The sequence below is a fragment of the Ovis aries genome, chromosome 1 (genome assembly GCF_016772045.2).
Source record: "Ovis aries strain OAR_USU_Benz2616 breed Rambouillet chromosome 1, ARS-UI_Ramb_v3.0, whole genome shotgun sequence".
Taxonomy (NCBI): domain Eukaryota; kingdom Metazoa; phylum Chordata; class Mammalia; order Artiodactyla; family Bovidae; genus Ovis; species Ovis aries.
In genome coordinates, this window is record NC_056054.1 from 162415513 (window position 1) to 162432541 (window position 17029).

Here is a 17029-nt window from a genome sequence, read left to right on the forward strand (position 1 = left end):
GAGATGTGGGGTCCATCTCTGGATCAGGAAGATCCCCTGGAGAAGGAAATGGCAACTCACTCCAATATTCTTGCCTGGGCAATTCCATGGACAGACGTGCTTGGCGGGCTAGAGTCCAGAGGTTGGCAAAGAGTTGGATACAATTGAGCACACTCACACAGCCCTTTCCAAATAATACTTTTGTCCCATGAAATTGACAGGACCTAAAAAAGTATTTATGCCGCCTCCAGTTTCTGTTCCTATTCCCTTCCTTCCAAACTGTGTGTCCACCCTAAATTTATGGCCATTTATTCTCAGCCTGTGAGAAAAAGATTCTTAGATTTTCAAACAAATGAGAGTTTTAGTTATACATCAAGCACAGTTTGAAGACTGAAATACTGAACACAGCATATTTTATATATGTATGTTATTATTTTTTCAAAGTTTTAATGATGATGCAATTATTAAGATGTAATTATACAAAGCCATCATGTAATTTAAAATAATGTTGGGTTATTATATTTTTTTAGTCAACAAATTTAAGAAGTATAATTACTGTATCTTTTGGTGATCTGTGGCTTTTGATGTTAAATACTGAAATTCATATGCCAAAAGTTAATATATAGACCATCTTCACCCCTAAGACTCCACCCTTACTAAACTTATGCAGATATTTTTAACCATTTTTCTTTATGGCTTCCATCAGAAGAAAGAGCTCAGACTAATATAAAAGACCAGCACATGTTTATTGATGACATTTTCAAGTGAGCACTATAATTCATTGTCCTATACATGTACATTTGTTTTTTAATTGCTTTCTCTAGGGCCACCTTCAGCTCCTAGGAATGTGGTTTTTAACATCAATGAAACGGCCCTTATTTTGGAATGGAGCCCACCAAGTGACACAGGAGGGAGAAAAGACCTCACATACAGTGTAATCTGTAAGAAATGTGGCTTAGACACCAGCCAGTGTGAGGACTGTGGTGGAGGACTCCGATTCATCCCAAGACATACTGGCCTGATCAACAATTCCGTGATAGTACTTGACTTTGTGTCTCACGTGAATTACACCTTTGAAATAGAAGCCATGAATGGAGTTTCTGAGTTGAGTTTTTCTCCCAAGCCATTCACAGCTATTACAGTGACCACGGATCAAGATGGTAAGTTCTACTGCTGTTCTCTCAAAACAGATCTATAATTCCATTTTGACGCTTAATATTCCTGGTGGACCTGTATTCACTGGGGTGCAGTTGCACACTCTCTACATTATAGGGGTGATTTACTGGTTGTTCTTACTGTTTCCCAAGGTGCAGAAAGATATTTTTTATATTACTTATTAGTATTGTCAATTAGATACAATCCTTCTCTTTAATGGCTATGCATTATGTTTTTCATATAATCCTATGCTGATATATCTTAATAAGCAAGTTTAGATTACTTATCAACAAACATCAAACATAAAAAAAGGTTACTAAGTGAATTGAAATTCAGCTGCCCTACTTATGCAGCCCTCTCTTTCCCATGTCAAATATGCAAATAGTAAGGATTTATACTAATTATAATTCATACCTATATTATAAAAATAGTGCAGCCAACATGCCTAACCATAATTCACTCTTAAAAGGAACAACAAATATATCCATTAATGTATCTAAATGCCATTGTTTAGGTGTAGTTTTATGTAAAAAATAAGCTATCTTAATAACTCCAGTTGCTTTCCGTTAAATGGCCCCTTTTAAGACTATAGATTTTTACTGCAATATAGTCAGGCATGAAGAGTCCTATGCTTTTTATAAGAATGTATTCTCTTTAATCCCCCCATTATGTAATTTTTCACAAAGCATGATACCAGGAAAACTTGAGATTTAAAAACTCCCTTTGAGAAGCATTCATAAATTATGTTGTTACAGAAAGGATTGTCTTAGAGCAAAAAGTATTGTTTTATGTGAACAGATATAGATGAGAATAATGTATACAGATAAAACCATTCTTTTACACTGTATTTGTTTTCTGAGTCTGCCATAATAAATGCCACAGACTAGGTAGCATAATTATAGTACAACATCAAAACCAGGAAATTGACGCTTGGAAAATCCACAGGTCTCATGTGGCTGTGAAGGAATATCAGGAGTGAGCCTTGTAGTGATAATGGTGGTAGTTACATGAAGTTAGATATATGATCAATTGCAAAGAGTTACACTCAATGCATATAAATGTGCATGCACACACACACACACATGAGCCCTGTGGATTTTCCAAATGTAACTTTCTGGTTTTGATATTGCACTATAGTTATGCAAGTAGTTAACATTGGGGGAGGCTGGGTAAAATATATGTGGGAAGTTGCTGTACACTTTTTTTGGTCAATTTCTATGACTCTATCATCGTTGCAAAATAAGAAGTGAAAAGGAAAACACTGCTAAACCTGTAAAAAATACAGGAAGAAAACTTTAGCATTCTAAAAATATATTTGAAATGGATTTGACTATTTTATTCAAACTAATATAAGTTCACTTTGCTGATGCTCTTCAGAAACACATTTACTAAATAAAGCAAACAAATAGTACTGTAAAATCACCATTTTTGTAGTTATTATATAATGTTCCCCTTCATGTAACAAATTGTTCTACATCATAGGATTTGCTTTTTGGTTGTTCAGATTGGAATTCCTGTTTTCTTTTTTTTTATTCTTTCCCGTAGTATCAACAGAATCTTGTCAGATGTGTCTTCAAGATAAAACAGATTTAGATTGTCTGTTTTGCTCTGCACTAGCAGATTATTTCCAAGGCTTTTTTCTGTTACCTGATTAAAAATAACCCAATACAACTATTCTAGCTATAAGGTATAAATAATTAAACTTGAGAATAAAAACAGTATATCACTTTAAATCAAATATATTTATAAATATGTTTATATAATTTCATACATTGTACATACATATAATAGTCTTTCGTTCTAGTATTAGAAGAGAGTTCATTCATCTGGACTATTTTTCTAATGTAGCAGAAGGCAGGGTAAAAACTATTTCTCACTTTGAAAATGAAAGAATTCATTAAAACTGTATTGCTATATTATATTATAATATAATATAAGAAATTATATTAATCATGGAACAAGATGTAGTATCCATATATTGAAACTAAACTTTCTGGAAGAAGATTATCTTTGAGAAGACTATTGAGAAACATTTATTATTCATTTAACTCTACTTTGTTTTAGATATAAGTTTTAATGAAAAATCAAACTATATTTAAATTTTGTTTGAAAAGTACATCAAGGTCCACATAGATACTTTATAAAATATTATTGCCAGTTTTATTTATATGAACCACTATATCAATGTCATAATTTTAAGAGACAAAAAGAAGGCCTTCTTTTCTTGTGTCTGAAATTCTGATGTTAGAAAACCACATCTTTAAAAATGCAGATACTCTAGTCAGGGGTAACATTATGAAATAATTCAGTCTGTGCCTGTATCAGTTACTCTTTTCATATCAGAAAGGGTCAGATCCTAGTGTTGGAGTGAAAAATGAACCTATAGAAACTGGAATGTCCCACAACCAAACTTGAGCTGTCATCATTGTGTGCCAGCCTTGATAAGACAACAGCCTTGATTACTGTTCCTAATAGAGGGAGGGACTTCCCATCATTCTACTTGGGTAGCTTTGGAAATTTTCTTTGAAGCGACTCGAGGTGCTGTACAAAGTTACAGGATAGCACATTACAATGTTATTGGACTGAGGAGACCACAGTAAATTCTTTGTCTCATTACTCATAAGTTACATATCATTGTTTTCACACCATAGAAAAATGATAGAGCTATTCAAAGCCTTTAATTTATTCAGTATATGTACAGTGGTGAGAAAGCTCTTATGAATTCTGTAGGAGGTAGGTAATAAATAATTTGACAAATGCATAATTAGTACTGTGATAAATCCCACCAAGGAGAACATCAGGTTCTCTGAAAGCATGTATTCCTCAGGTCTGGAGAATAAGGTCTGGTCTTCCTGAGGAAACAGTGTTAAGTTCTGTTCTGAAAGATGAGTGTGATGTGCATAAGCCAGATGAAGCCAGGAGAAGGGAAAGAATACTAAGTAGAAGGGACCAAGTGAAGACTGAGCAATTGAGGAATTGAGCCCTGAAGGCTAATATCCCCAAGAAGGTTGAAGACGTTGGTATATTGCAGAAGTACAGTAGGACCTGGGGATGGAACGGAACACTTAACCTAAAGATTTGGAGAAATAGGTTGGAGTCTACAAAATAGCCAAGACAACTTAGGGGAACAGCCATTTAGCAGAAGTTACTAATACATCATCAGGGCCACAGGTTGGGTAAAAGAAAATCAACAGTATAATAATGCTGTACATGAGTTGACTTAGTACAGTTAGGAAATAAAATGAAACGGACTGAAAAATATAGACAGTTGCATTAATTATGTTTTTACTACTCTATGTGTGCAGTGTAGAACATGAAGATAAAGAGGAAATTTGCATCAAATAGCCTTTTCTTTCATGTAGTTAATTGTTCTTAGTCTCTCAGTCGTTGTCCAACTCTTTGTGACCCCATGGACTGTAACCTGCCAGGCTCCTCTGTCCATGGAATTCTACCTTCTCCAGAGGCTCTTCCCAACCCAGGGATTAAACCTGCATCTTCTGTGTCTCCTGCATTGCAGGCAGATTCTTCACCTGCTGAGCCATCACACACACACACCCACACACACACACACACACATATTCTCATACTTAAGAAATATTAAATAAACCACATTAAACAACCTTTACTTAATTGTTTACTGTTTACAATTAAAGAAATGTAAAAAAAAATTTTCTCCCAAATCACTTAGAACTACTTTAGCTGTAGTTAGGAGAAGCGTTCCTTGATTATACTGATTCTAGTTGGATAAATAAGATTATAGATTTAAGACTATGACTCTCATAATTAGAAATCTTAGCAATAAACCTTAATTAACTGACTTCTAAAATCCCTAAAAGCTATATTTGCAACCTTCTATTTTCATAGTCTATTTAAATGGTCTTTAAAAGCAGTTCATTTAGAGAGCAAAACAAGAAAGCAACACTTAGAAAACATTTGACTTTAATCTTCAGTGCATGATAGAAAAACAAAGATGTGTGATTTAGTAAAAGGAATTATTCAGGTCATAGACAGTAAAGGAAAATGTTAATCATATATAGTCAGCCTGAAACAAATTGTGTTTGTAGATATCCTGACATGTGCAAAAACCTTAAGGGATCATGTTCAAAGTAAAAGACATGTATGGCAAAACCAATACAATATTGTAAAGTAATTAGTCTCCAATTAAAGTGAAAGACATGCTAAATTACAAACCAATTCTGCTGATATTTGCTAAAGGGTCTTTAAAGCAGTTATTGTCAGAAACAGTTTTTCCAATCATCTGACTTCTTAAAATGTATATTCAACACTCCTATCTCTGCCATTGGGTGACTATTCTATATAGGTCTTGCTTTAGGCTTAATTTTGTTTGAACATTCATATATGTGCTCAGGCAGGAATAATTAATTGAACTGACATTGAAAATAGATTTAAATCAATGTAAGTCTCCATATATTTATAAACTTGAGATGTCTTATTTGATTTACAGTTCACTGCATTCTGAAAATATAATCTATTTCAAATAGCAACCTTTTGCACATTGCTAGAGTAGGTAATTAAGGGCATTGAAAACATCATTCATCTTTATATCTGTATTTTAATTTATTCATGTCTGAATATTCCTTCTAATCCTCACTATGTTTTCAAAATTCTTGACAATGAATAATTTTTTCTAAACTCTGTGCTGCTGCTGCTGCTGCTAAGTCGCTTCAGTCATGTCTGACTCTGTACGACTCCATAGATGGCAGCCCACCAGGCTCCTCTGTCCCTGCAATTCTCCAGGCAAGAATACTGGAGTGGGTTGCCATTTATTTTTCCAATGCATGCATGCATGCTAAGTCACTTCATTTGTGTCCAACTCTGTGTGACCCTATGGACAGCAGCCCACCAGGCTCCTCTGTACACAGGATTATCTCGGCAAGAATACTGGAGTGGGTTGTTATTTCCTTCTCCAAAACTCAGTGCAAGTTTATTCAAAGCAAAAGAAATCAGTATAAAAGTTTTAAATGCTTAATAAATATATACTGAATATAAGATAGTAGCATAAATTAAAAAATGATAAAATCAATAACCATAATTTAAGCTGAGTAATACTATCATATTATATTTTTCATATTTCTTAAACAGAAGAAAATCACATATTCAAAAGCCACAGACACTTTATATTGACGAATAAAATTTTCCTATTTCTTAAGAAAAGTATTCTTCTTCTGAGAAGTATACTGAGTATTTTATGCAGGGAAAGTAATTGAAATGTCAGCCTAGCTAATCATAACTAAGTAACTTTATGGTCCAACCAAATATTGAAATTGATGGAGTCCAAGTGATTGTAAACTTTGTGTTTAGTCCTGGGAAACATCCAATTGCTCTCAAGTCTAGTGTCTTTTTGGCATTCATCTTTTGAGAAAATGAATGGTATAGAAAAAGCTCTTAGACCTTAGCAATGAGTTTCTTGAAGTTGGTAAGTGGCTCAGCTCTCAGTCAACAAGTTTGGAAAATGAACTGCTTCCAGTCATTTGTGAATACTAGGACATGTGTCTCTCTCTCTCACTGGATCATAATCATATTTTATATGTCATATTTTGACCAATATATAAACATTTTGAGAATGAGTATGATGTGTTATTTGCCTAAGCCTATGCTCAATCCCTGTGCTCTTTGAACTAGAGATCAAATTGCCAACATCTGCTGGATCATCGAAAAAGCAAGAGAGTTCCAGAAAAACATCTATTTCTGCTTTATTGACAATGCCAAAGCCTTGACTGTGTGGATCACAATAAACTGTAGAAAATTCTGAAAGAGATGGGACCAGACCACCTGACCTGTCTCTTGAGAAACCTATATGCAGATCAGGAAGCAACAGTTAGAACTAGACATGAAACAACAGACTGGTTCCAAATAGGAAAAGGAGTACGTCAGGGCTGTAAATTGTCACCCTGCTTATTTAACTTATACCCAGAGTACATCATGAGAAATGCTGGGCTGGAAGAAGCACAAGCTGAAATCAAGATTGCCGGGAGAAATATCAATCACCTCAGATATGCAGATGACACCACCCTTATGGCAGAAAGTGAAGAGGAACTCAAAAGCCTCTTGATGAAAGTGAAAGTGGAGAGTGGAAAAAGTTGGCTTAAAGCTCAACATTCAGAAAACGAAGATCATGGCATCTGGTCCCATCACTCCATAGGAAATAGTGGAAACAGTGTCAGACTTTATTTTGGGGGGGCTCCAAACTCACTGCAGATGGTGACTGCAGCCATGAAATTAAAAGACGCTTACTCCTTGGAAGTTATGACCAACCTAGACAGCATATTCAAAAGCAGAGACATTACTTTGCCAACAAAGGTCCGTCTAGTCAAGGCTATGGTTTTTCCTGTGGTCATGTATGGATGTGAGAGTTGGACTGTGAAGAAGGCTGAGCGCCAAAGAACTGATGCTTTTGAACGGTGGTGTTAGAGAAGACTCCTGAGAGTCCTTGGACTGAAAGGAGATCCAACCAGTCCATTCTGAAAGAGCTCAGCCCTGGGATTTCTTTGGAAGGAATGATGCTAAAGCTGAAGCTCCAGTACTTTGGCCACCTCATGCAAAGAATTGACTCCTTGGAAAAGACTCTGATGCTGGGAGAGATTTGGGGCAGGAGGAGAAGGGGACGACAGAGAATGAGATGGCTGGATGGCATCACTGACTCGATGGACATGAGTCTGAGTGAACTCTGGGTGTTGGTGATGGACAGGGAGGCCTGGCGTGCTGCAGTTCGTGGGGTCACATAGTGTCAGACACAACTGTGCAACCGAACTGAACTGATGGTCAATCCCTGGTGGCTCAGATGGTAAAGCTACAGTGTGGGTGAAGTCTACAATGTGGGAGACCCAGGTTCGAGTCCTGGGTTGGGAAGATCCTCTGGAGAAGGAAATGGCAATCCACTCTAGGACTATTGCCTGGAGAATCCCATGGACAGAGGAGCCTATTAGGCTACAGTCCATGGGGTCGCAAAGAGCTGGACATGACTGAGCGACCAACACACGCTTTCATCCTCAACCTACATTGTTAATAACCTAATAAATCTCAGTTAACTGCATTAACAGAAATTGGAGATCATTTCAGTTAATTATTTCATTCACTCAAAAATATTTCTTGAATATTTACTATCTGCCAGAAACTCTTCAATATGCTAAAGATACAGCAACAAAGGATCAATGCAAACTGTTAACAGTGTCCCTTTTTTCAGACCATGTTTCTATGTCAAGTTGTGATATGTCCCATGAAGAAAAACTAAACAGACTAAGAGATTTGGAGGTGATGGGAGAGGCACATTTTACATAGGGAAACCAAAAACACCTCTCTTGATATTATAATACTCCAGCAGATCATAATTGAAGGAGAAAACTTGAATATAAAAGACTATTCCAGGCAGTGTGAAATAAAAGGGCAAAGCCTTAAATTTAACCAGGAATTTGCCTCAAAAGTTACTAGAAAGTATTATTAGACATGTATTCATTCGTGTATATTGAATTTCTTGCTTACTAAGTCTTCTGGTGCTATTCTTTGAATTTTTAACAAAAAGTTTTTATCAACACTAAACCATCCTTTAATAACAATAATGAGGTTTTTTGGTGATTGTACATTGCTAGAAAAATATGCCTAATCCTAAACTTGATTTTAAGCATTTGACTTTTAGAGCCATCAAGTTTCCCTAAGAAGTTCTTATTTGTGCAGTTTTTCAGAAAGGTGACTAAATGTTTTCTTTAGCATAAAATGATAAGATCTTATTGCTATGTTGATACCACTAATATCAAATTAACAATTTTAATGGCATTTTTCCATATAAATTGAAAAAATAGTAATAGAACTTGTTAAGTAAAATATTTTAAATCCTATAAAATTAGGATCAGCAATGAAAATAAGTGCAATCTGATCACATTTTGCCTATTCTATGACTGTCATGTGATGTAATGCTCTACTTTATGGTTGAGCAAATATCCCACACATTGTTTGCTCATTTTCAGTGCAATTCTTTGTTTTAAAAAGGGACGCCAATTTAACTCCATTAACTTAACTGCCTGCATAACAGATTGACTGATTTGGATAACTGGATTATTGATTCAAATGTGGTTACTCTTAAAAAGTAAATTTTCATTTGGGGGAACGGATATTTTCTAAAAGTCCTTTGTACTTCAAAGTAAATATTAATAAATATTTTAAAAAATAATGTGTAAAAGTGAAACTAAAAGACTTCAAGTTTGACAGATTATTCTGATAAATTATTTAAAATGTGAAGTGTCTAATATTTAATAAACAATTTGTAAAGATTGAAAACTAATTGCTGACCTTTTAATCACACTGAAATTCTATATAACATGTTTAAGTAGCTTTTTTTTTCTTCCATGTATTCCTCAGCACTTTTCTATTTGGTTTGGATTCTAAAACAGTCAGTTCCAGCTACATAATTTGTGATGCCCAGTGAAAAATGAAACTGCAGGACCCTTTGTTCAAAAAGCAGGAAAAAAAGGGCCATTAAAGGTACTAAAATATAAAGCTCTTTCCTTCTGCAATTTCTCTCTCTCTCAACTTGTCATGTTACTTTTTTATTTGCCATTTAATGTCCAAGTAAAGAAAAAGTAAACTTCAAATTACTAGCGTAAACTTTACCATTCATCTTTATATTGCTCAATGCTACTTTTAAATGTAAAGATAAGAGCATTTAACTTATGTGAAGTCAGAGTACAGTACAGTTTTTTCCCTAGAGTCCTGCGCCACTAGGTATCTCCAGTCCCCAACGGTATCTCAAGCAGACCAGGACAGACAAATATAAGACAGACTCAAAACCTTGGAAAGAGGAAGGAAGGGTGTCCCCAGGTACTGATCCAGTCCAGAGACCTTCCCTCTGCACCGGGATAGTTGTAGGGAGATTGATGACACCAGATTGCCAGGGCTTCCCAGCCCACAGTGGAAGGGAGAACTCTAAAGGTCTTTAAACCTCCTTGTCAGAAACTGTTGGCTGCCTGCGTGGGATGAATGAGAAAGCTGGAGCGTCAAGCTCCCAGTCGTCCCATCAGACTTCGCTTACAAAATATGAATTAAAGATAAAATTATGAAGAATTTCAAGATGGCAGTAGCCAAGCACTATACTCTAAGCAGGATTATAGAACCATGCAGCTGAGAAAGTCAAGCAGACTCTTGAAATCTGTCCTGAATGCATTTTACAAAATAGTGATGTCATTGTTTTTCCCATTAACCTCTATATGTTAGTCAGACAACAGCTACGCTCGATAACTGTGATGTGCCAGGTACTGTAATGTGTGCTATGTAGTGAAAAGCAACTGCGTGTTAGAGTGTTTGAAATGCGGTGTCTACTACAGAGCAGTCAACAGTCTTTCATTCCTTAAAATTCTTTAGAGCTTAACTAACAAAAAAAGATTAAATTAAACATATATCTGATTCAGTATACATTTTTGAATACTGAGTGCCTAAAATATTACTTAGCATGCAAGTCCTTAAAATATGTATAAAGTAATAAATGATTAAACAGTGATGTGATAGGTGCTAAATATTGACATTTCATTTTTCTATTTGTATGAAGAGAGACTAGATGTTTGACCATATATTTATTCTGTCATACAGTAAGCAAAGCTTTTAGTTATAAAAAACAAAAAAAGTTGAAAGATAGCTCCATAATTTGCCTAAAGCTGTTCTAATTATTTTGCAGTTCTAATAGACCTAAATATAAATTCCATAGCTCTATTTTGTTGCACTAAGTCACTTCTAAAGTGTACCCTAAGACAAAAACGTGCTTTTTTTCCTTCAAAATAATTATAGCTTGGCTCACTGAATTACTTGTATTCATTTTTTTCAAATTCTTATCCAGCTTATATCTTAAGTAATCTCTCATTAAAGCAAATAAATAATATTCCAAGGATAATAAATATATCTATAATATGTAGATAGACATATCCTTTTCATTCTGTTTTGTTTTGTCTTTAAACAGCTTATTTTACTCTTCTGCTGAATCACTATATCTCTAAGATATGATTACCTTTACCAATCCTGTGCGAATGATGTCCTCTCTTGACTTCCTGTTTCAAGGCTTTTTTATATAAATAGTGAATAATTGACTACTTTCTATGAGTTTGAATTATATTTTTATAGGCTCGATATTTATGTCCTATCTTATAATTTAATATTTTAAAGTTTTTTTTTATTACTTGTCTTCAAGATAAGCGTGCTGGTCAGTTGTAAATATGATTTGAGCATTTAGATTCCTAGAAATTAGGACTAGGTTCCTCTTTCTGTTGTTATAAGAAATGTGCTGAACAGTTTTGAATATTTAAAATGTTCAAGGTCGGTTTTTATTTAGCTGTTTTTCAAAAGGTGAGATACTTGTATTAAGAGCAAAACAATTAAACTCTATTTGAAGTGCAATTTAAAGATAACTGACATGTAAAATTATTTCCTAAAATATTTTCTACCATCTGAATTTTATTATCCTAACTGCTGCCAGCTCATATTATATACTTATAAGGTGACAATTTTCATATGCCTTAAAGAATCTCAAGAGAATATATCATTCAGCTACAAGTCTTCAATCAAGATACATTTATAAATGTTATAACATTTGGATAAATATACTTTATGTTACAAATAAATGCCATTTTATCCCATTTCAAATATATCTAAGCAATAATTCCAATTTTCTTGTATATTTTAACTGACTCTTTTAGGATGGTCTTCTTTGTGTATGCGTGCTAAGTTGTTTCAGTCATGTCCTACTCTTTTGTGACCCCCTGGACTGTAGCCCTCCAGGCTCCCCTGTCCATGGGATTCTCCAGGCAAGAATACTAGAATAAGTTGTCATGCCCTCCTCCAGGAGATCTTCCCAATCCAGGGATCTGAACCCTCATCTCTTATGTCTCCTATGTTGCCATGCAAGATCTTTACCATTGGCATCACCTGGGAAGCCTGTCTTCCTTGTATTTTGCCTAAAATCTTCCCTCTGCCCATTAGCCTATTAAAGAAGAAAATACAAAAAAATAAATTGTACTTCAAGAGCTAGATGGTCTCTTTTTCTGCATCATAACACTTTATTTAAGATAGGAAACCATCAGTAAAACATTCTAGTTAGATTACTTCAACTTATTTATATATTGGAGATTTTAAAAAAATTTTATATAATGTAATTTTTACTCTAATTTTCTGAATGAAAAAGGAATTCATAATGGTAGGTGAAATGCAAGAAGTAACCTAAATGCATTTAATTATGATAGACCTTTTTTAAATGATACATCCTTGATATGTCTGTTTTCTTTACATATGAAGAATTAGATAAAGTTTTAATGATCTTTTAAGGCAAACTCATCATTTTTGTGCTATGATCTAGAACTATCGTTCTCTAAGCTCTTCTCTACAAATGTCCCAATTTTTCATTCCTGTTATTAATTTAAAATTTATTTTCTACTTCCATAGTTTTATTTTTCCTCCTTTGTGATAGATCACAGTTTCAGAGGTGGGAATGAAGTCATATAATTGCCTTCATGTAACTTTTAAGTCCATTGTAGCTTGTCATGGTATCAGAGGCACCAGAGGTAGAATATGGGAAGAGCTACCCTAATAGGAACTTGATTTGGTAGGGAAAATTATAGTGTTATTTTTTTATTTATGTATAGTATGTGCAATGCTATATTTTAATATGTTAGTTATATAATATGATGACAACAATTTTAAAGGTTATTATGCTCCATTTATAGTAATGGTAAAATATACTAGTATGGTATAATATGGTAAAATTTACTGGCTATATCCCCTGTGCTTATCCTTGTAGCTTTTTTATGCATAATAGTTCATACCTTTTAATCTCCTACCCTTATATTACTCCTCCCCACCTTTCTCCTCCCCATTGGTAACCACTAATTTGTTCTCTATTAGTCTGTTTCTTTTTGTTATATTCATTAGTTGTAGTTTTTTAGATTCTACACGTATCATCATGTAGAATCAGTCATGTCCAGCTCTTTGTGACCTCACGGACAGTAGCCCACCAGGCTCCTCTGTCCATGGAATTTTCTAGGAAAGAATACTGGAGTGGGTAGCAAGTTCTCCAAGGGATATTCCTGATCCAGGGATTGAACCCAGGTCTGTTACACTGCAGACAGATACATGATTGTATTTATCTTTGGGTTTATCTTTGTCTGACATTTCTGTTACCATAATATCCTCCGAGTCCATCCCTGCTTTTGCAAATGGCAAAATTTTATTTAGGTTGCCCCTGTATCTTGGCAACTATAAATAGCTTTGTTTTGAACATTGGGATGCATGTAAATTTCTTTCTTTTTACCTGTGATTGGAATGCTGGGTCATATGGTAGATCTATTTTTACTTTTTTGAGAAACCTCCATGCTGTTTTCTTCAGTGGCTACACCTATTTACATTCCCCCTAGCAGTGTATATGTGTTCCGTTTTCTCCACATCCTCACCAACATTTTGTTTTTGTGTTCTTTTTGAGGATAGTGATTGACAGGTATGAGATGATATCTCATTCTGGTTTTGATTTTCAAATCCCTGATGATTTGTGACACTGAATGTCTTTTCATGTGCCCATTAGTCATCTGCATATCCTGTTATGGAAAATGTCTATTCAAGTCTTCTACTCATTTTTTTAAATTGAGTTGTTTATTTTTTGATGTTGATTTATGTGAGCTGTTTATGTATTTTTGGATATTAACTTATAACTCCAATTTTAAGGTCAAAAGACAAAAAAACCTTTTTACTTAATTATTTGAAAACTAAGAAGACTGCATATGTTTGGCATGTAAAGAAACCAAGCAAAACCTCACATTCTGTAAACTTAACACATAAACATGGCATACAGGTTATATTTCTGAGCTGGATTTTGCATAAAACTCTTTATTTTCATATTTTCATTTTCAAGAACCAATTACTTTTCTTGTGATTTAATTTCATCACTGAAATTTTGCTTAATTTTCTCTGTAAAAACTTTTCTTAGAAAGTGTGGTATCAAGTTTTCATAATACTATCTATAAGTTCACTGCACTGTACTTATATCTCGAAAATATCGGTTGCTAGATAATGAAGGTTTTATATAAATGAAAAATGTCATGCTGTTCCATTTGTATATGGCTTTATCTTCAAAATTATTCTCATTCAGGTATATCACTTAAAACAGAAGTATATTTAATCAAAATCAACTAATGAATAATTAGCTCATATTTTAGGAATTAATTTATATTTCCATGGAGAAGATAGAAACAGTTTCTGGTTAAAGGAACAAAAGAGCCTTGAAAAAATGTTCTTAATATACAGAGAAATTTAATATAGGATAAAGAGCACATCTAAGATCAATAGGAAAATTATAAATCATTGAATAAAATGTTTTGAGGGAAAATTATTATTTAAAATATTTAAAGTTAATTTTCAACTAAGAAAATACCCTGAAATAAATCCCAAGTTATTAACCAGGTAAATATAAGCATAACATCTTAAGAAAAAATAAGTATAGTTGAATAAATAGAGAAGCATATAAAAATAAATTACAAAGCAAATGACAGATGAGTTTAATAGAAATTTCATATATCAAAGTCTTTATAAATAAAATGATAAAAAGTAACAAGCTGGGTAAGATACATGTGAAGAATTAAAATGATAAAATATTTGTTAGTCACTCAGTCATGTTCAGCTCTTTGTGACCCTATGGACTGTAGCCTACCAGTCTCCTCTGTCCATGGAATTTTCTAGGGAAGAATACTGGCATGGGTAGCTAGTTCTCCAGAGGATCTTCCTGACCCAGAAATCAAACCCAGGTCCCTTACGTTGCAGGCAGATACTTTATTGTTTGAGCCACCAGGGAAGTCCACGTGAAGAACAGACCATGGTAAAATGTACTTTGGCCACCTGATGCGAAGAACCAGCTCATTGGAAAAGACCCTGGGAAAGAGTGTAGGTGGGAGGAGAAGGGAACGACAGAGGATGAGACGGTTGAATGGCATCACCGACACAATGGATATGAGTTTGAGTAGGCTCCAGGACTTGGTGATAGACAGGGAAGCCTGGAGTGCTGCAGTCAATGGGATTGCAAAGAGTTGGACACGACAGAGTGACTGAACTGAACTGAAAACAGGCAAAGGATAAGCTGTCAGTCCTTACTTAGAAGAGATACTGTTGCCTAATATTCATTAAAAAATAATTTCAATCTTGGGTTTTCCCTGGCAGTCCAATGGTTAAGACTTCCCAATCTTTCAGTGCAGGGGAGCAAGTTTGATCCCTGGCTTGAAAACTAAGATCTCACATGCCATGGGGCACTGCTGAAAAAAAGAAATAACTTAATTCTTGCTAAATTTCAGACAAATGAAAATTAAAACAATGATAGGTAATTTTCTTGTAATTAAGTTGGACATTTTTTTTCCTAAGGTTTTCTTTGGTAAATGGTAATAATTATGTCAGCTTAGAATATAATTTGGTAAGAACACCATATCATTACAGGAAAACTAAAAAATTATATGGCAATGTGCTTCCAGTACCTTAAAATTACTATGGCCCTTAAATACACTAGGTATATTAATATCTGATATGGAAGCTGAAGCTCCAATACTTTGGCCATCTGATGCAAAGAACTGACTCATTTGAAAGACTCTGATGCTGGGAAAGATTGAAGGTAGGAGGAAAAGGGGAAAACAGAGGATGAGATGGTTGGATGGCATCACTGACTCAATGGGCATGAGTTTGAGTAAACTCCAGGAGTTGGTGATGTACAGGGAGGTCTGGCATGCTGCGGTTCATGGGGTCACAAAAAGTCGAACACGACTGAGCAACTGAACTGATATTAGTATCTTAAGAAAGATAAAATATATAGAAATAGTATATGTGTGTATAATCATGCATTAAGTATAATAATGAGATGTGAAAATATCCTAAATTACCGAGAATAGTCAACAAATGTATTATGTCTATAAGGCAGAATATTAAGTTTAATGAATGAGAATAATGCTGACAGTATGTAAGGACTGCAGGCCCTGAAACTCTATATACATTGCCATTCAAGTATGTAAACAACTAATGTACACATGTAATCATAGCAAAATTTTCTAATGTTGGCACTGTTTCTCTCTGTGGCGTGGGTCTATGGTTGTTTAGTTCTCTAAAATGACTTGTAAGCTCCTCCATGATCTGGCCCTGATTATCCTATTATAGCTCCTTATATTTACTCTGTTACCATAATGACCATGCTCTGCATTTCCATTGCATGTAAATTTTTTCTATTGGTTTGTCCATAAATATATCCCAAGGTGTAACATTGCACATTTCACATAAAATCTATACATTAAATATTTACAAAGAAATAGGTAAATTAAGTGTATGGGTGTATAGAAATATACATACACACACATACACACAAATTTCTACCATACATAAAATGAACCTTTTAAAGATTTAATACCCTGATCGTCTGCCCCTTAATCATAAAGTGCTCACTTAGGATATATCAACAGTAAGCATTTTTTTCACAGGCTCATCATTCTGGAACAAACCGACAGAAGGCGTAATGTTCAGTTGTGTCAACCTTAACAAGAATGTACTGGAAATATACAGGAGAGATTATAGTCTGTTTGGTATTATGGATCTCCAGGGCCTTAAATTTCATATCCTCTGTACATACTTTATCCTGCTATTTACCATCTGCATTCTCATGAATTTATAGCTCATCATGTCATTTTTTAAATTCTCTTTAGTCCATAGTTTAATCATATAGAGAGATAGGAAACAGCTGGAAAGAATCTGATCAACTCTGAGTTCTAGTCTGTAAACTGCTACTATTCACCTGTGTAAATTCAGGCAAGATATTTAATCTTTCTGGACCTCAGATTCTTCATCTGCAAAATAAGTCTATTACATTGGATAACATGATGAGCATTAT

The 17029-nt window shown here is 34.4% G+C and overlaps 1 protein-coding gene across 2 annotated transcripts in view; it reads left to right on the forward strand.

The window, feature by feature from the left end:
* EPHA6 (EPH receptor A6) overlaps positions 1-17029 on the forward strand; it is a 985602-nt gene that overhangs the window by 432896 nt on the left and 535677 nt on the right. For both annotated transcript variants that reach the window (XM_042230510.2, XM_060404157.1), the window contains exon 5: positions 804-1139. In XM_042230510.2, the coding sequence (XP_042086444.1) occupies positions 804-1139 (336 nt within the window). The remainder of the gene's footprint in view (positions 1-803; positions 1140-17029) is intronic.